We start from the raw sequence: 21,615 nt of genomic DNA, 5'->3' as shown, positions 1-21,615 counted from the left end.
CTCACAGTCGTCTGTAACCCCAGTTCTATGGGATCCGGTGCCCTCATCTTATCTATCTGGTCGCCATTCCCATAGTGTTAACCCCCCGGGCAAGAATAAGATCACTACCACAGTTTTTAAGCCAAATTTGAAGCATTTTTTTTTATAACAAAACATAACTTCAGCCATCACAATAGTACACACACATGCATTCAGTGAGCCACACCCCACACCCATGTGCATTAAAAGAAAAGTTTGCTGGTCAGAGGCAGAGGCTGGCAGATCTGTGAGTCTGAGGCCAGCTTGGTCTACAGAGCGCGTTCTAGGACAGCCAGGGCTACACAGAGAAACCCTGTCTAGAAAAACTGAAAAAAGAAAGGAAGGAAGAAAGGAAGGAAGGAAAGCTGGCTGTTCCATTCTGTTGGTCAGCCCTGAGGAGGTTGCCTTTGACCACCGTCCCCGAACTCTGAACATTGAGACCCCCTGCAGAAGGTCCCAGGTTGGGTGCAGTGTGGTTTTACATGCACACACCCTCACTCTCCACAGTCTGTGTGGAGATTCACACGCACACTCTCTCGGGTTGGGTGCGGTGTGGAGACTCGCGCACACTCGGGTTGGGTGCGGTGTGGAGACTCACATGCACACACCCCCACTCCTCTCCACAGTCTCTGCTGACACAGAAGTGGTGGGGGGAGATGGACAGCACCACCCCTATCTGGGTCCTGCTTCTTGCCTTCTTCTGCCCCCCTCTGATCTGCACCCGACTCATCCCCTTCAGGTGAGTCCCCTGGGGTCTGGGGCTCATCAGCCCTTCCTGCTCATTGCCCTCTGGCTTGACCACCTAGAGGGTCTCTTTCCTGGAAACAGTGTCTGGAGGGAATGTTCTGGAAGATGGGGGCTGTTGGACTTCTTCTATATAGGCAATTTCTTTAGTGTTTAGGCTCTGCAGGAGGGCAACTCACCTCTCTACACTGTTTGTGGTAAAATAAATTTGGGTCTTTCTCAAGAACCTCTTTATTTCTCACTCTGTTCCTGCCCCCCATGGCAGGAAGTCAGAGGAGGAGTCCACACAGAGGAACCCCGACTTCGACATAGATAGCAGCATCAATGGAGCGGGTCCTGTTGGGTGAGTGACACCCCAGCACCGTGGGGCGAGGGTGCCACCGTGGGATTGTGTCGGCTTCCACTTCCCATCAGGCACTGGAGTGAGCCTGCAGGAGGAACTGGGATTATAGGAGGGCACAGCTGCTGTGAGGTGGCTTCTAGAAGGCCACACTCAAGGACTCATTGGAATTTGGTCCTTGGGGCTAGTGCGGTAGCCCCGCAGGAAAAGGTGCTTACCACACAAGTCAAAGGCCATGCCCGACTCCATGATGATGGAGAGAAACAGGTTTTCTGATATTGGTTTTTTTGAGACAGGGTTTCTCTGTGTAGCCCCGTCTGTCCTGGAATTCCCTCTGTAGACCAGGCTGGCCTCAAACTCACAGAGATCCATCCGCCTGCCTCTGCCTCCCGAGTGCTGGGATTAAAGGTGCGCGTCACCACCGCCCAACTCTCCATGAAGAGCGGACATTTGTGATGTTGTATGTGTAGTCTCAGTGTGTGTAGGGTGATGTCTAGCCTACCAAGGCCCTGAGCCAAACAAACAACACAGAACCTCCAGGAAAACAAAACGGAAGAGCCAGGAGCTCCTAGCTAGGAGAATGCGTTGTATGAGCGTGAGGACCAGAGTTCAGGTTCCCAGGTTTGCGATGTGTATCTGGGTGTGGCAATGCGTGCGTGCACTGGTGCCAGGAGGCAGGGACGCGAGGGTGCCTCGGTTCTGCCAGCCAGGCTGCGGGCGGCCGAATCATTGAGCCCTGTGATAAATATAAGACATCAGACATTGACCTCTGATCTCCCCATATCCGGGTTCTTAGTCTGGATAATAAAATAATTTAGAAATGAACTGGAAGGGCGGAGAGAGGAAGCAAATCCTTTGGCCATGGAGGTCGGCAAGCAGGGGCACGGTGGAAAGACAGAAGGGGTAAGGGGCGGGCGCTCCAGAGAGCTGGTGAGAAGGTCCAGATCATCAAGGAAACATTGTAGCCACACAAACTGCAGGGGAAAAGAAAAATGTCTTTCTGAGTTAGGAGTCCAGAAATGGGGCAGGGTGCTTGTGGAGAATTAGGAATGCTGGTCCTGCAGGTGGCTCAGACTCCCTGGGGAGGGGAGGACTCCAGGACCAAGACTGGCCGATTGTGCTGTATTAACTCTTTAAATGCTTTAAAAGATTTTATTTTGTTTTTAATTATGTGTCTATGGATTTTTGTGTTGTGGGCTCTGTGCATGTGAATGCAGTTGCCTTCTGAGACCAGAAGAGGGCGTTGGATCTCCTGGAACTGGAGTTATACAGGGTTCTAAGCTGCCATGTGGGTGCTGGGAATTTTCAACACAAACACAGACACACCCACCCACACATGCATGCACGCATCAAGTGCACACACACATAGACGTACACACATGCATGCACAGGCATGCACACACACAACTCCCCACACTGGCCGGGCGGTGGTGGTGCACGCCTTTAATCCCAGCACTTGGGAGGCAGAGGCAGGTGGATCTCTGGGAGTTCGAGACCAGCCTGGTCTACAGAGCTAGTTCCAGGACAGGCTCCAAAACCACAGAGAAACCCTGTCTCGAAAAACCAAAAAAAAAAAAAAAAAAAAAAAAAAAAACCTCCCCGCACTGTTAGCTCAAATGGAATAATAAGAGATAACTTATTCTAGAGCCAGATATGAATGATCAAAGCTTGGGAATAAGAAGTTTTGGGGCCCCAATAAGCCTCTCCGCCGACACAATAATCTGAATCAGACCAAATCAAACCAAATTAGAAAAAGCCCAGGTTTAATAGATACCAGCGCTCCTGGGTGACCTTCCAGCCCCGAAGAGGAAACAGAGAAGACCAGAAAACCACGTGTTTGTTCTCTGGGTTGCTGTTTAAATACCCTGTGGGGCCTCTCTGGGGAGGGGTCACTGTTTGGGGGCTTTCTAGGAAGGTGGAGTCTGCACTGAGGCACCTCCCAGGGCAGAGGGCTAGGGATGGACCTTCCACCCAAACATTCCAGACTCTTTGGATATATGGATGCCAGGGGCTGGGGTGAAGCCTTAACCCAAACAGGCAACACTGAACTAAGTTACTTCTATGTTCCAACGTGAAAGCAGTTTCGTGGAGTTTTTATAGTAACAGAACAAAGAAATTCATAAGTCATGGTATTTTAAAAAACACATGTTTCTACAAAGTGATTTCTGGGTCAACTATGGCTACACAGAAACCTGGTCTTTTAAAAACCCAAAACCCAAAAAACAGCCCCCCACAAAAGAGAAAACAAACAAACAAAACCATTACATGAGCAGATGGGGCAGGCAGAAGGGCTCAGGTGCATCCGACAATCTTCTTAGCTCTCTATTGGTGGAAAATAGGGCTTTATGACGTTAATACATTTGTATTAACATTTGTATCTGTTTATTAGGATATGAGATCTGCTACTGAAGACAAGGGAGTAAACATAATCCTATAGAAATGAAGCTATTCGGAGGCCTTTAATCCCAGCACTCAGGAGGCAGAGACAGGTGGATCTCTGTGAGTTCGAGGCCAGCCTGATCTACAGAGAGAGAGAGAGAGAGAGAGAGAGAGAGAGAGAGAGAGAGAGAGAGAGAGAGAGAGAGATTAGGCTATCTGAGAGCAGCGTCCAGGCTCTGCATAGTCTCTGCTGTCTTTCTGCGTATGGGCCCCTGTAGACAGCATCTTCCCTGGAATGCTCAGGGCCACAGCCAAACCTGGTCCTACAGAAGAGCAGCCAGTGCTTCGAACTGCTGAGCCATCTCCCCGACCCCTTAAGTTTCTTCTAGGTCACATTTCCTTTTTTACAATTTGTGCATGTATGGCTTTGTTTGGGGAGGGCGTGGTGCACGCTCTGCATGTGTGAAGTTCAGAGGACAGCCTGTAGAAGCCCGTTCTCTCCTTCTGCCTTGGGGATCAGTTTCCTGCTATTTAAGCCTGGTGGCAGATGCTTTTCTTTGGAGTAGGTGACAGTGCTGTGTGGTGTTTTGAGTAGTTTAGAATGACTCTACACAAAGGTCCCTGTGCTCACAGATCGCTAGGAAACCAAAACGCTAAGCACACAGGGTCTTCTTCCCAATGGAGGAAATACATATCGTTTATTTTATTTTATGTTATTGGTGTTTTACCTGCATGTATGTCTGTGATGTCTGTGTAAGAGTGTCATGGCCCCTGGAACTGGAGTTCCAGACAGTTGTAAGCTGCCGTGTGGGTGCTGGGAATTGAACCTGGGTCCTCTGGAAGAGCAGTCAGTGCTCTTAACTGCTGAGCCATCTCTCCAGCCCAGTTCAAGTCCTTTTAATTTTTTTAATGTAGATTTCTTTACGTTTGTTTTATGTGTATGGGTGTCTGCACATTGTGTGTTTGCACATTGTGTGTGTGCCTGGTGCCCACAGAATCAACTGGGAATGCAGTTACGGACCCTTGTGGTCTGCCCTGTGAACACTGCGAATCACATCCAGGGCCTCTGCAAGAGCAGCTGGGACTCCTAAACCCTGGCCATCTCTCCAGCGCAGTTAGTTTAAATACACTGCTAGCACAGAAATTCAATCCCTTTTCCCGCCACTTTCTTGCCCCCAGCCCTGGGCAGCTGAGAACTCATCTCCTGACTTTATAGATTTGCATGTTCTAGAAACTTCCCTGTGAAGAACTGACGCTAAGGGCTGTTTTCTCTCTGGCTTTATCTTCGCATCCTCTAGCCTGGGTTCCTTCTGCTGGGTTTTTAGACAGGCTATTGCACTCAGTGTTTCCGTTCAGTTGTTGTTGGTGTTTGTTTTTGAGACACGGCTCCCCTATATAGTCCTGTCTGGCTTGGAACTGACTGGGTAGGCAGCACTGGGGTAAAAGTTGGTAGACACCACACCCGCTTACGCTCACCTTTTGTTTTTTTTTTCTTTGCTATTTGTTTTTCTTTGGTGTTTGTTTTGTTTCTTCACAAAGCTCAGGCTGGCATCAAACCCATGGCAATCCTCCTGCCTCAGCCTCTAAAGTGTAAGGAGGCATGAGTCGCCGCCACACCATCGTTCCTCCTTCCCTTCCTTCCTCGCTCTATCTCAGGCCGGACTCATAAGTCAGTCTCAAATGTCTTGGGTTTGCCAGTGCCTTCAGGTCCCCAGAGTGCGAAGTGGCACTGTGTGGAGGTGTCCAAGGTGGGCAGTCAGTCCAGACTCGGGTGGCTGAGGCTTGCTTTCTTGCAGGCCTTCGGAGCCTTCCGCGAAGGTGGCCCTGGAGAGGCGACGGCGGCCAGGACGTGCCCTCTGCGGTGGCAGCTGCTCCAAGCGTTGGTCGTACTTCTGGGGTGCTCCGGTGACCGCCTTCCTGGGCAACGTGGTCAGTTACCTGCTGTTCCTGCTGCTGTTCGCGCACGTGTTGCTCGTGGATTTCCAGCCCGCGGCGCCCGGTGTCTTCGAGCTGCTGCTGTACTTCTGGGCCTTCACGCTGCTGTGCGAGGAGCTGCGCCAGGGCCTGGGTGGCGGCTGGGGGAGCCTGGCCAGCGGCGGACCTGGGCCCGGCAAAGCTCCTCTGCGCCACCGGCTGCACCTCTACCTCTCAGATGCCTGGAACCAGTGTGACCTGCTGGCACTCACCTGCTTCCTGCTAGGCGTTGGCTGCAGGTGAGTGAGCAGCCCTGGCTAGTGACTCGGTGGGAGGCGTGACCCAGTGGGGGAGCCCTGCCCAGAATCTCCAGGGAGGGCCTAGTTTATTCCGCTGGGTGATGGACAGCTACCTCCCCTTTACTGAAGCGGCCCTCAGCTGGCACACTCAGAGGTAGGCTCCTCCAGGCCACGTGAGGATGAAACAGAGTAACCTGGTATGAATGATTTATTCAAATAGAGAGGAAGATAAGCGAGTTTAGCAAACTAATAGTTCTGTTTGTCCCTGGCTTTCTTTTGTGTAATTTGTGTGATATATTGTAGGAGAAGACAGGGCCAATGCCCTGCTGCATGCAGGAAAGCCAGTGTCAAGGGCATATTTGATACATTTTATTAAGCACCCTTTTTTCAAGATCTAAAAAAATCTTTGCGTCTTGGGAAGGAGAAACGTCCTCACCTCCAGCCTAAGTGGCGAATCTTCCTTTGAGCCAGTGCCCTCCAGAGGGACACTTGGTTATTTCTATTTATTTATTTGTTTGTTTTATTTATTTATTTTTGTTTTTTGAGACAGGGTTTCTCTGTTGTTTTGAATCCTATCCCGGAACTAGCTCTTGTAGACCAGGCTGGCCTCGAACTCACAGAGATCCGCCTGTCTCTGCCTCCCAAGTGCTGGGATTAAAGGCGTGCACCACCACCGCTAGTTCTATTTCTAATTTTTATTGATGCGAAAAATAAAAGTTTACATCCCTGGTGTAAGGAGTGTGTCAAGGGGCACATGAATTGGTTATATCTCTGTCTAAAGAGCTTCCCCCATTTGCCTGCCTGCCGGCAAGAAGTAATCATAAGCGCCCCCGTGAGGATACTCTAGGCAATGCTGTCAATCAAATCAGATTTACAACCTTGTTAATCTGACTCCTGTAAATTTTCCATTTATGCACCTTTGACCATTCCATATTTTAGGGGCCCTCCTGCCCTTTTTTGAGACAGGGTCTCACTCTGTAGCCCAGGCTGGTGTGGAACTCCCTGTAGAGACCAGATGGAACACGCTAGCCCACTGAGCATGTGGCTCTGGCAGGCCTTGCCCTTCTCCCCCATTCCCTCTGTTGTGCTGGAAACCATTAGATTGCGTTCCTACAGCTAGCCACCAAGGACTGTTCTCTCATTTGACCACTTCCTCCTCCTGAGCCTGGTTACCAAGGTCCAGCTAGCAAAGTATTGAAGTCCAGCAATCAAAGCCCCTTTTGGTTCACCAATTAACACGCTCAATTAAATTAAACACCTCATCCTAACACAGGGTTCCCTCTTTTATCTTTTTAAAATTTATTTATTTTTATTTTGTATCTGTCTGTATGAAGGCATCAGATGCCCTGGAACAGGAGTTACAGACAGTTGTGAGCTGCCACGTGGGTGCTGGGAATTGAACTCTTAACCTCTGAGCCATCTCTACAGCCCCTACTCTTTTATCCTTATAAACCACCAGCTGCCCATGTCCCAAGTCTGCTCTCTATCCTGAGAGTCCTTTGTCCTCCAGGACAAAGACCCTGCCCCTCTCCCTTAATCCCTTCTCCCTTGGCCTCATCTTCTGCCTCCTGTCTTTGTCTCTAATTCCCTGCCCTTGCTCCCTCTGGAGCAAATAAATCTCCTTTGTGCTGAGAACTTGGTCTTGGGGATCCTGAGCTGGAACTGCCAAAGATCCTTCAGCCTCCGCCTCCACAGTGCTGGTGTGGGGCACTGCAATCTCCTAACATGATTCTTGGGGCACCCCCCATCATTATACTGAGACCAAAGAAAGGTGGTGTGGTCAGAGGGTCCCTGCTTCTGTCCTTTGAGGCTTCAGCGTCATCTGAGGAGACCCCTGATCTATGATGTGTGTGACTCCCTATGCCTCAGGCTGACCCCTGGGCTGTGTGACTTGACTCCTCAGATTGACCCCTGGGCTGCGTGACTTGGGCCGCACGGTCCTATGCCTCGACTTCATGGTCTTCACGCTGCGGCTCCTTCACATCTTCACAGTGAACAAGCAACTGGGACCCAAGATTGTCATCGTGAGCAAGATGGTGAGGTTGAGGAGGAGGGGCAGGGCCGTGTGTGGAGAAGGCCAGAGGTCAGGGCAGAAAGGTGGGCTGTGGGTAGGAGGTGCCAGGGAGGGGAAGGGGTGGCCAGGGGAGAGTTAGAACTTTTGAGCTAGTCAGGGCCAGGAAGAGGCTGGCTTTAGAGGATGCTGAGGGTCTAAAGCAAGAAGGTAGCCAGGGAGTGGGGAAGGACAGGTCATACTTAGCCCCATCTTTCTCTGTTTCCAGATGAAGGACGTATTCTTTTTCCTCTTCTTCCTCTGTGTATGGCTTGTGGCTTATGGGGTGGCCACAGAGGGGATCCTGAGGCCCCAGGACCGCAGCCTACCGAGTATCCTGCGTCGCGTCTTCTACCGTCCCTATCTGCAGATCTTTGGGCAGATTCCCCAGGAGGAAATGGATGGTAGGCAAGGATTCTCCAGCTGAGTCTGTCCCTCAGTCTGTCTGTGTCTCTGTGTCCCAGTCCCTTCCCCCTTTCTCTCTCCCCCTCCCTGCCTCCCTGTGCTCATTCTCGCTGTCCCCTCTGCAGTGGCCCTCATGAATCCAGGTAACTGCTCTGAGGAGCAGGGCTCCTGGGCTTACCCAGAAGGGCCCGTCTCGGGCTTCTGCGTGTCCCAGTATGCCAACTGGCTGGTGGTGCTGCTCCTTGTCGTCTTCCTGCTGGTGGCCAACATCCTGCTGCTCAATCTGCTCATTGCCATGTTCAGGTACGCCTGCTTTCCCACCCAGCTCCTCCCAGCTCGAGCCTGCCCAGCATCCCACGTCCTGGCTTCCACCCACTGCCTCCCTTGGACTTGCTGCTGTTTTTGGCATGTTTAGGCAGGGTCTCACCCTATGCCCAAGCTGGTCCTGGAATTTAGGGCAATCCTGCTCTGCTCCCCGAGTGTTAAGATGCATGGGCCACCTTGCACCAAATGCTTTTAATTTTGATGAAGTCCACTTTGTTGAATTATTCTTTTGTTGCTTGTAGTTTATTTTATTTATGTGTGTGAATATTTTGTCTGCATGCGTGTGTGTGTGTGTGTGTGTGTGTGTGTGTGTGTAGCATATGCATGCAATGCCTTCAGAGGCCAGAAGGGGGCATTGGATCCTCAGGAACTGGAGTTGCAGGCAGTTGTCAGCCACTATGTAGATGCCAGGAGCCAAACTGGGTCCTCTGCAAGAGCAGCCTATGCTCTGAACCCAGGCCGAGCCACCTCTCCAGCCTGAGTTCTACTTTTTGTGGCTTATGCTCGTGCCAGAGTCTAGAGGTGTTCTTCCAGGTTCTCTGCTAGGAGTTCGTTTTGGGTTTGAGCGCTGACTTGTGGCTCACCGGCCCATTTGGAATTACTTTTGTTTGCAGTGTGAGGGCAGGTTGAATTTTATTCTTTGTGTCCATTCAAGAGAGTTGATTAGAGACACTGACCTTAAGGTCCTTGTTAGAACCCCTGGACTCCGGTGGGCGTGGCCAAGCAAGCCTGTTGTCCCAGCAGGAAGGTAGAGACAGGAGGATCAGGGGTTTAGGTTACATGAAACCCTATATCAAAAGTCAAACAAGGGCTGGAGAGATGGCTCAGCGGTTAGGAGCACAGGCCCCTTTAGAGAGGACGTGGGTTCCCAGCACTCACATGGCAGCTCACAATGTCTGTAACTCCAGTTCCAGGGAATCTGACATTCCCCCTGGCCTTTGCGAACAGTGCGCTGACGTGCATGCAGGGAAACACCTATACACAGAAAAATAAATAAACCTTAGAAAAAAGGCCAAGCTGGGTGTGATGGTGGAAGCCTTTCATCTCAGCACTCAGGAGGTAGAGGCCAGTTGCTCTCTGAGTTCAAGGTCAGTCTGATCTACAAAGTGAGTTCCAGAACAGCCAGAGCTACAGAAAAAAACAAAAAACAAACCTGAAACCTATATCAAGTAGCCATTGTGTTATTTTGAAAACCACAAAGCCAGGATGGCAGGGTAGAGTTGGGTACAGCTCAGTTGGGCACTTGCCTAAGCTTGATCCCCAGAACACATGGAAAATTCCTAAACATGATGCTGGGTTATTGTAATCCCAGTACTGGCAAGACAGAGACAGGAGGGTTTTGGAGGATTCTGCTCAGACAGGCTAGTCTAATCAGTGAGCTTCTGGCCAGTGAGAGACCCTGCTTCAAATGTATACAGCATTCTGATGATGAAATCAAGGTCATCCTTTGGGCTCCACATGCACACATATGCATCTGTCCATATACACACGTTCCCACACATGCATTGCGTAGACAGACACTGTGCCGGACAGATGGCTCAGCAGTTAAGAGCACTTGTAGCTCATTCACGAGGACAGGAGACCCCAGCACCCTTATAGGACAAATGGCAGAGCTCAGGGTCCAGGGGATCTCACACTGGCACTTGCCTACAAAACCTTTATTTCAGCCGGGCGGTGGTGGCACACGCCTTTAATCCCAGCACTTGGGAGGCAGAGGCAGGCGGATCTCTGTGAGTTCGAGACCAGCCTGGTCTACAAGAGCTAGTTCCAGGACAGGCTCCAAAACCACAGAGAAACCCTGTCTCGAAAAACCAAAAAACCAAAAAACAAAAAAACCTTTATTTCTGTCATATGTGTATGAGTGTTTGCCAGCATGTATGTATGCACACCACCTGAGTATAATGCTGGCAAAGACCAGAAGAGGGCGCTGGATCCTTTGAAGTGAGACAATTGTGAGCTACCTCCAGAGTTCTGGGAACCGAAGCTGGGTTCTCAGCTGGAACCAAGTGCGCTTAACTGCTGAGCCATTTCCGCAGCAGCCCCTGACTACTTTGTCTTGCCTTCTGAGACCCAGTCCTATGATCAAGGTCTTTTATTGGCCTCCAGTGACCCTTGACCTCCGACCTCCACAGCTACACCTTCAGCAAAGTACAAGACAACAGCGACCTCTACTGGAAGGCACAACGCTACAGCCTCATCCGGGAATTCCACTCTAGGCCTGCGCTGGCCCCGCCCCTTATCATCATCTCTCACGTGCGCCTCCTCATCAGGTGGCTGCGCAGGTGTCATAGGACTAACTTACCCGCCTCCCCAGTCGTCGAACACTTCCGTGAGAATGGAGCGTGGTTTGCAAGGGGGCAGCACTCGGGAGGGGAAAGGGAAGAGAGACACGTCGGTGAGGTTCGGGTGGGGAGGGCGTGGTCTGCACCCATCTGGGGGCGGGGTCTGAAGAAGTTGAAGGCTTTGGGGAGGGGGTGTGGCCCCCGGTAGGCCTGCCCATTGACTCCTGGACTTGGCCCTGCAGGTGTCTATCTCTCTAAGGAAGCAGAACGGAAGTTGCTGACTTGGGAATCTGTGCACAAAGAGAACTTCTTATTGGCACAAGCTCGTGACAAGCGAGACAGTGACTCGGAGCGCCTGAAACGCACGTCTCAGAAGTGAGGCAGGGGCCTGAGATGCTCAGGATTCCCCGGGTGGGATGTTGATGCGCTTGCATCCTACTGGAGGCTTCTGCAAGGCGGCTGGCCCCGGGCTCTGAGGGTCTCTCTTTCTAGGGTGGACACGGCACTGAAGCAGCTGGGACAGATTAGAGAGTATGAGCGGCGTCTGAAGGGGCTGGAGAAAGAGGTGAGGACTCGGGCATGGCGGAGGGGGAGGGGCAGGGATGGGACCGCCTGATTCCCTACTCCTGCCTTGACTTACCCCTTTCTTCCCAGGTCCAACACTGTACTCGCGTCCTGAGTTGGGTGGCCGAGGCCCTTAGCAGCTCTGCCTTGCTGCCTCCAGGGGGGCCGCCCCCTCCGAGCCCGCCTGGGTCCAAAGGTCCGTCTGTGCCCTCCCGTTGTCCCTGGGTCCCTTGCTTGGTCTTCTGAAGGCCCTGTTGGTTCTGCTTGTGTGTGGGTCTGTGTAGTTGGTGTGAGCGCATGCATGTGGCGGCCTGGGGTGGATGTCTGATGCTTTCCTCCATCTCCCGCCACCTGGTTCTTTGAGATAGGATCTCTTCCTGGACCCAAAGTTCTCCAGTTGGCTGGGCCAACTGGCCGGTGATCTCTGGGAAGCAGTCGGCATCTGCCCCACTCCCTTGACTCCTGAAGCGGGTGCTGTGTCCACCCTAGCGCGCCTTTTTACATGGGAGCTGTGTTCTCGCTCCGGTTCCGTATCTCTTGGTATGACAAAATACTCCAACCAAAAGTAACTTAGGAGATGAAGGATTCATTTGGCTTCCACTACCGGGTGACAGTCCATCAGTGAGGGAGGCAGGGCAAGGACAGGAAGGTAGACGATGTCACAGGTAATGCAGAGAGCTCACTCACAGCCAGAGACGTACCAGCAGCCGCAGAGCGACGTTGCTTGCGGGATCACCGAGGCTTGGTGGAGCTAGCTTCCTCCTCCAGTCAGGACTCCTCAGGAAATAGTACCGCCCACAGGGGGCGGGCCCTCCTACACCAATTAACAATCACGACAGTCCCACAGACACCCACAGGGACCGGTTTGATCTTAGCAGTCCCGTAGCGAAGCTCTTCCTCTCTAGCGAAAGCTAAGCGGGAGAGCCAACTGAGCCGCTCCCAGCAGTGTTCTCTGCTGCTCTCCCGTGGCCCTGCTCATCCCTGCTCACCACCTGCTGTCTTCTATCTCTTCTAGACTGAGTGTTCCTGGTGGATTCCTAGGTATTGGCGTCCATAGAGTCTTCATTTCCAGAGTTGGGCCCAGCCTGCCTCAATCTACACAACTGGTGGCCTTATCCTCACCATGAGCCCCATGCTGGGGTCGGGGGGTGTTGCGGGCTCAACAACCTCAGAGTGTCACCATGGGAACCCCAGCAGGCCTGGCTCCTCCCAGGGGCAGCCCTACCTTGGGTGGATCAAACTCTGAGCAGGCAACGCTGGGCTCTGCCACAAGCAGAGGGGGCCAGAGGGTCCCGGGGATACAGGGACCACAGACCCTATTCACAGCTTCCCCACAATGGGGAAAATAAAACCTTTTGACAGAAATCGGAGCGCATGCCTGACTCAGGCGGGGCACGGGGGCTAGACCTTGGGATTGGTGGCTGAGGTAGACTGGGAATTTGGGTCCTTGATGGATTTTATTTTGCTCTATCTCAATGGCTTGGTGTCAGTCCCTCCTCCAGACCACCACACCTGCCGCCGTGGCCCCAGCACCTCTGTACAGACCTCTGTTTGGGAGAGTCTGAGTTCCTGCTGCTTTCCCGTGGGAACAAGAGACTCGGTTCTGGAGAGGGGCAAGCGCCGCGCTCATCTGCTCTGGCAACATGCAAACATTTGATGCATATTTGAGGAGATAAATGCGTATGTGTCTTTAAAACGCCTAATTAGTGGAAAATTGCAAGCCACACTCAACGCGGGGGTTGAGGCGAATCCGCATCGTTACACATTGCAATTTAACTAAATAACCCACAACAAACTAAGCTGGTAATGGCAAGGCTGAACGGACAGCAATTATTAGTTAAATTAGTGAGAAAGCCACCAACAGCCAACACATCCAAAACCCAAAACTAAAACGTCCTCCCAATTGGAGGGGTTCCAGCTCCCTGACTCTCTGGGTGGAGTCATGTTGGAACATGGCCAAGAGTGCATCAGCGAGACTCCCAGGAAATGCCGAGTCCATCCCAGCAGCCCAAATAGTAACCATGGCGGCAGTAAGAAGGGGCCGCGCCAGCACTAGCTGACACGTCACTTCGGTGCTGCTGGCCTTGCGCTGACTGCTTCATTGGTACAAGTCTTCCTGTCAAGCAGGGAGAGCAGATCCATCTCCTTGGGTGCTAGGAATTTAGATTTTTTTTTTTAAAAAAATTCCACTTATTTAAAAAAAAAAAAACGGGCGGTGGTGGCACGTGCCTTTAATCCTAGCACTCGGGAGGCAGAGGCAGGTGGATCTCAGTGAGTTCAAGGCCAGCCTGGTCTACAGGAGCAAGTTCCTGGACAGCCAGGACCGTTACACAGAGAAATCCTGTCTCAAAAACAAAACAAAACAAAAAAACACTTATTAGTTTATGTACGTGTGTGTGTGTATATACATATAGTCCCATGTATATGGGTGGACACATGCATGCCACAGTGTATGTATGGGTGAAGGTCAGAGGACAACTTGAGAGACTAATTTTTTTCCTTCCATGTGTCTCCCAGCTATCAGATTCAGGCTGCAGGAAGCATCTTCCAGCTTGAGGGATAACAGAAGGAGCCCTCCCCAACTGAGCCACTTGCCTAGTCCCCTCTGACCTCTAGCTGAGTCCCCAGACCCTAGCATTTTTTGATTTAGGAACCAGCATATCTCATAGGCAGAAATTTCACTCCAGAAGGTTAAATTTGAGTTGAAGTTCCTTTTGCAGGAATCCATTAGCGGGGCGTGGTGGCTCATGTCTTTAATCCCAGCACTCCAGAGGCACAGGCGGGCAGATCTTTGTGAGTTCAAGGCTAGAACGGACTACTGAGCAAGTTCCAGGACAGCCAGGGCTACACAGGAAAACAAAACAAACAAACAAAAAAAAACAAAACAACAACAACAACAACAAAAAACCCTGTCTTCAAAAACAGAAAAGGAATCCTTTAAACCAAACTCATCCCAAGAGTATAGTTTTTCCTCTGGACCCCGTGGAACCTTGGTAACCACATCTGTTGGAGCCGCATGTGCGTGCTGCGAGCAGGAGAACCTGTCCTTGAGCCTGCAGTCACGGCGTGCAGCATGCGTGCTGCGTGCAGGAGAACCTGTCCCTGAGCCTGCAGTCACGGCGTGCAGCATGCGTGCTGCGTGCAGGAGAACCTGTCCCTGAGCCTGCAGTCACGGCGTGCAGCAGCCCCTACAGTGCAATACTAGACTCACTTGTAAGGAGGCAAAAATCAAACCCCAGACCTGGCAGCGTTGATGAAGAGTGTGTCAGTTTAGTAAAGTGTGGCCCTCTGGGATAGGAAGGATGGAGGCTGCATAGGTCAGGATCGCCATCAGACCAGTGGAGGGGGTGACCAGGAGGACCAGGCAGAAGCCAGGGAGGATGGGTTTATTTTGGCTCATGATTTCAAGGAATACAGTATTCTGCCTCAGCCCCACTCCCTCCTCTCCAAATCCCGCCACTCTCAAAAAGACCACAGAAAGTCCAGGCTCCTCCCACGAAGCTCAAGACCACGCCTACAGGGTATTTAAGCCCCAGTCGCTAGACCTGCCACGTGATTTCTCCTCCCTCCACCACCTCACTTCTGGGGGACTGGAAAGGTCACTCTAGAACGCTTGGCTCGTTAAACCTGGTCTTTTTAATTTGGCTTGATCTGGCTTATTACATCGGTGGAGTAACCTACTATCTGGGTACCAAAAATACCTATCATATAGTCCACCTTGTTGAAGGGGCATGGCGACAGTGCATCTGTGGTGGTAGCCTGTTGGCATCATGGCTTACTAGGAAGTAGAGACACAGAAACAGATTAGACTACAATCCCCCGAATCTCACTTCCAGTGACTTACTTCCTGTCTGTAGTCAAGTTTTCAAAGGTTCCACACTCTCCCCAGAGAGCGCCACCTGTTGGAGCACAAACGTTCAAGCACATGCGCACATTTCACACCAGGACAAGACGGCAACATTAGAGAGCTCCCAATAAATGGTGAAGGACCCCCGGTGTAGGGAGACTCTCACTCAAGTCTCAGGATAACACGAGAGACCGTCCTTGCTGCAATCAATCACACGAGGTTTATTGACAGGTACCAGTGCACTGGGGCTGAAACTCATAACCCACGCAGGGGAGGAGTTCGATCCCGAGTAACTGGGAGAAGGGGTTTTTAAGGGAAGAAACCACAGCCCAGTAATCCGAAGGGGATAGGGAGGGCACCATAGAAAATTCCGAAAATACCAGTGATGATCACAAGGGGGCAACTCCCTGTTTCTCAAGATTATTCTCAAGATTATAATCTAACTTTATCTTCAGCTAGTTCCTGAAACACAGTCACTGAACCGGCTAATCCTAGATTTCTGATTTTCTCCCTGCTTAGATTTTTGGCTCTATTTTTTCCTGCTAGGGGGGTCTGGATTTATCCAGGTCTTTCAATGGCAGTCTTAGGATACCTTTTCCAGCGAGCTGGGTACAGGGGTGAACGTGATAGTGAGGCTGGAGAGCGGAACCTGTGGGGCCCAAAGGGACCGAAGGAGAGGGATCTTTCTCTTTGGTGGTGGTGGGTGCTGGCAGCTACTTGCTTTGGCATCTTGATTGGTGCTTTTCAAAGAAGGAAGTTCAGCATTGTTATGCCCAGATCCTTGACGTCCCCCGCAAACTAACAAGGAGACCGAGTCTTTTATGTAAAAGCAAAGAGCCTCTTTATTTTACACAGGTTTGCAAACTCGGTCTCTTTGTGTGTCCAACTGTTTGGAATAATCGGACTGCCCGAGCTTAGCTAGAGTTGGGTTTTTATAGTAGAAAAGGTGGGGGTGAGGGGTTTCTAAGGATCAGGGCCCCGATTGGCTGAATCTGTCTAGGGTGAATGTGTGCTGGCAGGTGATCCCGTCTACAGCGGTTGGAACCTTAGGCATTTCCTTTGGATGGTCTGTTCTTGGGTGGTGCCGGGTAATCTCAGTTTGTGGTCCTTCCTGCAAACAGGTATTGCTTCAGGGTAAACTGCTGACACCCAGGCCTCCATTAAACTTTTTGATGGCTGAGTCCTACACTGGCAGGTGATAATGGTTGAAAGATAAGAACTTCCTTTGGGTGATCTGTTCATTTTAGCTTATTATGGCTGGTTCCTACATTACCCCCTTCACAAGCTCCGATGACAGGACCCAATCAGGGGTCTTGCTACTTGCCCCTGGTTTTAAGGAGGTATTATTGGGACCTAAGAACTACTTTAGTTAATAAATCCATTAATTGACAACTCTGGACCTAGTGTATTAACAGGCACTATAGGTAGTTATTTTGTCCCCCATGCCAGGAAGATAAATCCAGACCTCTCCCCAGCAGGAAGAAAATAGCCAAAAATCCAAGCAGGAAGAGAAGATCAGAAATCTAGGATTAGCCGGTTAGTGACTGTGTTTCAGGAACTAGCTGAAGATAAAGTTAGATTGTAATCTTGAATAATCTTGAGAAACAGGGAGTTTCCCCCTTGTGATTGTCACTGTAATGTGTTTTAAGAACTAGCTGATTATGACCTTAGGAGTGGTCCTGAGAGGCAGGGGGTTGCCCCCTTGTGATCTTCACTGGTATTTTCGGAATTTTCTGACACACTCCCTGCCAATTCCGGATCACTGGGCTGTGGTTTCTTCCCTTAAAAATCGGCTCTCCCGGTCACTCGGGGTCGAACTCTCCCCCTGCGTGAGTTGTGAGTCTCGGCCCCAGTGCACCGGTTCCCGTCTCATCTCATCATTAAAGCCTCGTGTGATTGCAGCAAGGACGGTCTCTCGTGAGTTACTGGGGGGGGAGTCGTGTTATCCCGAGACTTGAGTGAGAGTCTCCCCAGCACTGGGGGTCTTTCACCCCTTGTCTCAACCTTTCAACCTATTCTGGGCAGGGAACATGGGACGATGTGTTTTTTCCCACAACTACTTCAAGCTGACATTGGGGCGTTGTTATCAGGGCCCAAGCAGGTTGAAAGGCTAGCCAAAAGTGGGGAGGGAATTCAGGCGATGGGGCATTCTTCAGACTTCGTAGAAGGAGCTGGGAGTGTTCACATCAGCTGGACTGATCCACATCAGCTTTCAGGAAGTCCAGGGCTCACAGTCATTCAGAACAAGTTGTGGTCAGCACTGATGGCCTAGATTTGTCTGCCAGCCAAGTGGAAGCCTATTGAGATAAGTTTAAACTAGGAACAGAAGTCAAAATTTATTTAAAGAAAAATCCGTATTGTAGAAAAAGAGCAGATAGCGAGTTTCTGTAAGCAGAAGGAATAAACTCCTAACTTTGAGTCTTAGCAAAAAGGACAGATTTTGGTAAGAAGCATGTATATTTTTCTGCGGTCCGGAGAACCATGTATGGCTTGGACAGATATGGTTTTGGCCCAATGAGAAATACATTTTAGTTCATATTTAAATGGAAACCAGAATAGATCTAAAATCTTGAGCTTGTGACCCAAACAGTAAGCTGATTGCTCTATCAGCTTATCAGAACTATACCAAAGAAGGGGAAAGAAATCAGAAACATTTTCCATATCTTAACCTGTATTTACATCTTAAGTCATTTTTAGGCCCTCAAAGCTTAACAACTTTCATATCTTCAGACCTTAAAACATTTTTTTTTTAAAAAAAAAAAAGAGAGACCTAGTAGCTTTAGAATGAGCTAACAAGCTGGCTATAGCTTTGTGGAAGGATCTGGATACCTTTTGCTGCTAAGCTGACATTATAACTGCCCTAGCCATCAATACTATCAGAGATCTCAGAAAGATAAATAAAGTATATCTGAGTGTAGACCAAGTAGTTTCCAAATCAATTAAAATTGACAGGGACCAGCACCCATATACAGTTAGTCACACCCAGGTCTCCACAGCATTGGAGGCAGAAATATCCAGAACAGCAGTCTCACTGTCTAAGCCAGGCCTATAAGGCGAAATTCTTTTTCCTGTGGAAGAGGGACATGGAAAAGACTGACTTCATGTTGTCTAGGCAAGAGTGGTGCAATCAGTTCTCCAATGTCCTGCTGTTTGCCCACAGTCTGGACCCGGTCCTGGCAGCAGGTGTTACATTAGGGCATCTTGCCCAGTGGTCAGCATCATCATAATCCAGGTGGGGACCTCATGGTGTCCATAGTCTTCTCTGGAGACCTTGGTATATCCTGCAGATCTCTGAAGTATGAGAGCTGCCTAGGTATGTCTGATTAGACAAACTTTGTTTCTAGTTACTTGTTTTAAGTTTGACTTTTGAAAACATATACAGGGAAGTAAATAAGGCTTGTCCCAGTAATTAATTATACCTGTACTTTAGGGATGACGGACTAACTTGTATTTCCAAACAGTCTATAATAAGTTAGCAGCTTTCACAAGACTAGAACTCCATACTCTGTAATTATTTTGAATTGAAGCTAATAAAGAAACCGAATTAGTCATTCTGAGGGTAAACGCAGAACAAGTTTCTATCTAGCTGTTAATGCTGCCTCCTGGAAGGCAAGGAACAGGTTCCCAGTGTGAAATGGGATCAGGAGGGAGTCTTAAGAGCTAGCATTGCTCAGGCCTACCTTCCTCCTGATCTACAGAACCTGTCTTGGCAGATGTCTACCAAGTTGTCCTGGGAAAGCTGTACTCTTTCCCCTTTCACAAGTACCAATGAGTACTGATGACTGGACTCAATCATGAGTCCATCTGTCCAGGGGATCAAGGGGTGATATTGGAACCTCAATACCATCAGTGAAACAGTATTTACCCGTTCTTGAACAAAAACCATCAGTCTGTTGATGAGGCAGGGGCCGAGAGCTGAAAGTGAGGTTGTTAACCAAGGGGACCAGTTGAACAAGTTTTCATCCAGCTTCCATGTGAGTGTTCTGTTCCCTATCATTAACAAGGCCATTGGATCCCTTATTACCCCAGAGTGACTGACATAGAAACAACATTCTTTCCCCAGAAGAGGAGGTCCAGACTTCTTAGTATCAATACAAAAATGTCTGACTCGGTTTATCCAAATAGCTTAAACCCAACAAAGTCAGCAAAGACAAGGAGGCTAAACGTGCACTCTAAGCCTCAACAGACACTGAACAAGGAAATACATTTTAAAACTATTAGTTAATATTTTCAATGCTTTGACCTTTTAATATATTTCTCCATGGTATAGTGATTACAGAAATTTTCCCCATTGTTATTTTACAACTGCAGTTTTGCCTACGTTGTGAATCTCAATCCTAACACCTGACATGCAGGTGGTCCTCGACTGCCCCTGTACTCCAAAATATTGAGACCCACAGGCTTGGACGCTGTTCCAAGTCGTCATCAAACTGCTCAGGTCATTGTCTTCTGCATCACAAGAAATGAACATTTTTGATTCTGGTTAGCTTTTGGTGCTTCTGGCTCTAACCCTAATTTTTAGCCTTTTATTTTAACAATATAAAACATTTTATAAGCACAGATGTCCCACAGCCTTATAAATTTATTTAAAAACTTTTTTCCTAAAAAAATTTAAATTTCTTAAATGTCTTCCTGCAATATTAAAAATAAAATACTTCTTTGGTCCCACCCTCGACAGCATATAAACAGCCTGTCTTTTAGATCTCAGCCTGCTCCATTTCACTGTAGTTGGTGCTTCTGGTGACAATCACCTGGCACTGGCATTTCTAAAACTGTTAAGGTCCATTGTTGCAACTATACATTCTTTGGGGCTCTAGTCCTGCCATACATTTGTAAACCTCAGCTGTCTCCAGTGATCCCTTTTTGTCTTTATAACCATTATCACCTGGGTGACTCTTAATTAACAAAGTCTAGCTGGCAGAACAGCATAAAACATTGAGGTGCAGCTTTAATACTTAAAATCATATATATAAAACCTTGTTTTTAGAATGGGACATGAGTCACCATGCACAAATCTACCCCAACCCAAACTATCTTGGAGATCTGTTAGGCCCACTCCACGTGGTCACCTTTAATTAAGATGGTGGTGAAATCATGTGGCATTGATTTTTTTTTAACTCTAGCAAAATGGCAATCCAAAATTTAAAATGGAATCACGCCTTATGGTTTTTTGAAACAGGGTTTCTCTGTAGCTTTGGAACCTGTCTTGGAACTCACTCTGTAGACCTCGAACTCACAGAGATCTGCCTGCCTCTGCCTCCCGAGTGCTGGGATTAAAGGCGTGCGCCACCACCGCCCAGCGCTTTAAGTTATCAATTCCCAGTGTTACTAATTAACTTTTAACCAGTTTTACTTTAATTTTGACAGATTTTTTTTTTACCGTATCTGACAAAACAAACTTATAAATCTGAAGCTACAGAATGTGACTGTTCTGCTTTGTTTTCTTCTTGTCAGTGTCAGGGGCTCAGACTGACAGAGTGACAGAGGAAACTTTTAAATAAGCATGGGTCTAGCAAAAGAAGAGCCATAACCCAACTCTAAAGCCAGATTTTCAATTAAAAAAAAAAAAACAGCATAAAACAGTTTTAACATTATTTATACCAACACACCATCTGAATTTCTGCTAACCCAAATTCAGTAATCAGAGGTTGAAAGACCCTCGGTGTAGGGAGATTCTTACTCAAGTCTCGGGATAACACGACCCCCCAGTAACTCACAAGAGACCATCTTTGCTGCAATCACACGAGGTTTATTGACAGGTACCAGTGCACTGGGGCTGAGACTCATAACCCACGCAGGGGAGGAGTTCTGCCCCGAGTAACTGGGAGAAGGGGTTTTTTTTTTTTTTTTTTGGTTTTTCGAGACAGGGTTTCTCTGGGAGAAGGGGTTTTTAAGGGAAGAAACCACAGCCCAGTAATCAGAAGGGGGTAGGGAGGGCCTCACAGAAAATTCCAAAAATACCAATGATAATCACAAGGGGGCAACTCCCTGTTTCTCAAGATTATTCTCAAGATAATAATCTAACTTTATCTCCAGCTAGTTCCTGAAACACAGTCACTGAACCAGCTAATCCTAGATTTCTGATTCTTCTTTCCCTGCTTAGATTTTTGGCTCTATTTTGTCCTGCTAGGGGAGGTCTGGATTTATCCCGGTCTTTCAAGGTCAGAGATAAATTTCTGAAGTCAGGCCCATAAATGTGGCCACAGCAGTGATGGCGGCAGAGACGGCGGAAGTAGCCGGAACATTTCTGTCTCAGCTCGGCAGAGACAGCGGAAGTAGCCGGAACATTTCTGTCTCAGCTCGGCAGAGACAGCGGAAGTAGCCGGAACATTTCTGTCTCAGCTCCATGCTTGCAAGAAAACCTGCACAGACAAACTTTTCAACAAAACAAGCACTTTCAGTGGTGGGGGTGAGGGGTCTCTAAGGTTCAGAACCCCTGATTGGCTGAC

At 49.2% G+C, this 21,615-nt stretch overlaps 1 protein-coding gene across 8 annotated transcripts in view; it reads left to right on the top strand.

Moving 5' to 3' along the window:
* The window catches only part of Trpm4 (transient receptor potential cation channel subfamily M member 4), a 30,797-nt gene extending 18,151 nt beyond the window's left edge, over positions 1-12,646 (top strand). For 7 of the 8 annotated variants that reach the window (XM_057761029.1, XM_057761027.1, XM_057761030.1 and 4 more), the window contains 11 exons: positions 645-757; positions 1,028-1,105; positions 5,278-5,694; positions 7,598-7,730; positions 7,974-8,148; positions 8,275-8,452; positions 10,606-10,802; positions 10,998-11,130; positions 11,248-11,320; positions 11,410-11,515; positions 12,335-12,646. In XM_057761029.1, coding sequence (XP_057617012.1) covers positions 645-757; positions 1,028-1,105; positions 5,278-5,694; positions 7,598-7,730; positions 7,974-8,148; positions 8,275-8,452; positions 10,606-10,802; positions 10,998-11,130; positions 11,248-11,320; positions 11,410-11,515; positions 12,335-12,339 — 1,608 coding nt within the window. In that variant the 3' untranslated portion in view covers positions 12,340-12,646. Of the gene's footprint in view, positions 1-644; positions 758-1,027; positions 1,106-5,277; positions 5,695-7,597; positions 7,731-7,973; positions 8,149-8,274; positions 8,453-10,605; positions 10,803-10,997; positions 11,131-11,247; positions 11,321-11,409; positions 11,516-12,334 lie in introns of those variants that run through there. The other variant, XR_009056598.1, reaches the window with a different exon arrangement.
* Positions 12,647-21,615: the final 8,969 nt, after the last annotated feature.

Source organism: Chionomys nivalis (genome assembly GCF_950005125.1).
Source record: "Chionomys nivalis chromosome 23 unlocalized genomic scaffold, mChiNiv1.1 SUPER_23_unloc_1, whole genome shotgun sequence".
NCBI classification, from domain to species: Eukaryota; Metazoa; Chordata; class Mammalia; order Rodentia; family Cricetidae; genus Chionomys; species Chionomys nivalis.
Note: the sequence above shows the minus strand (reverse complement) of the source record. Positions and strands in the feature narration are given on the sequence as shown.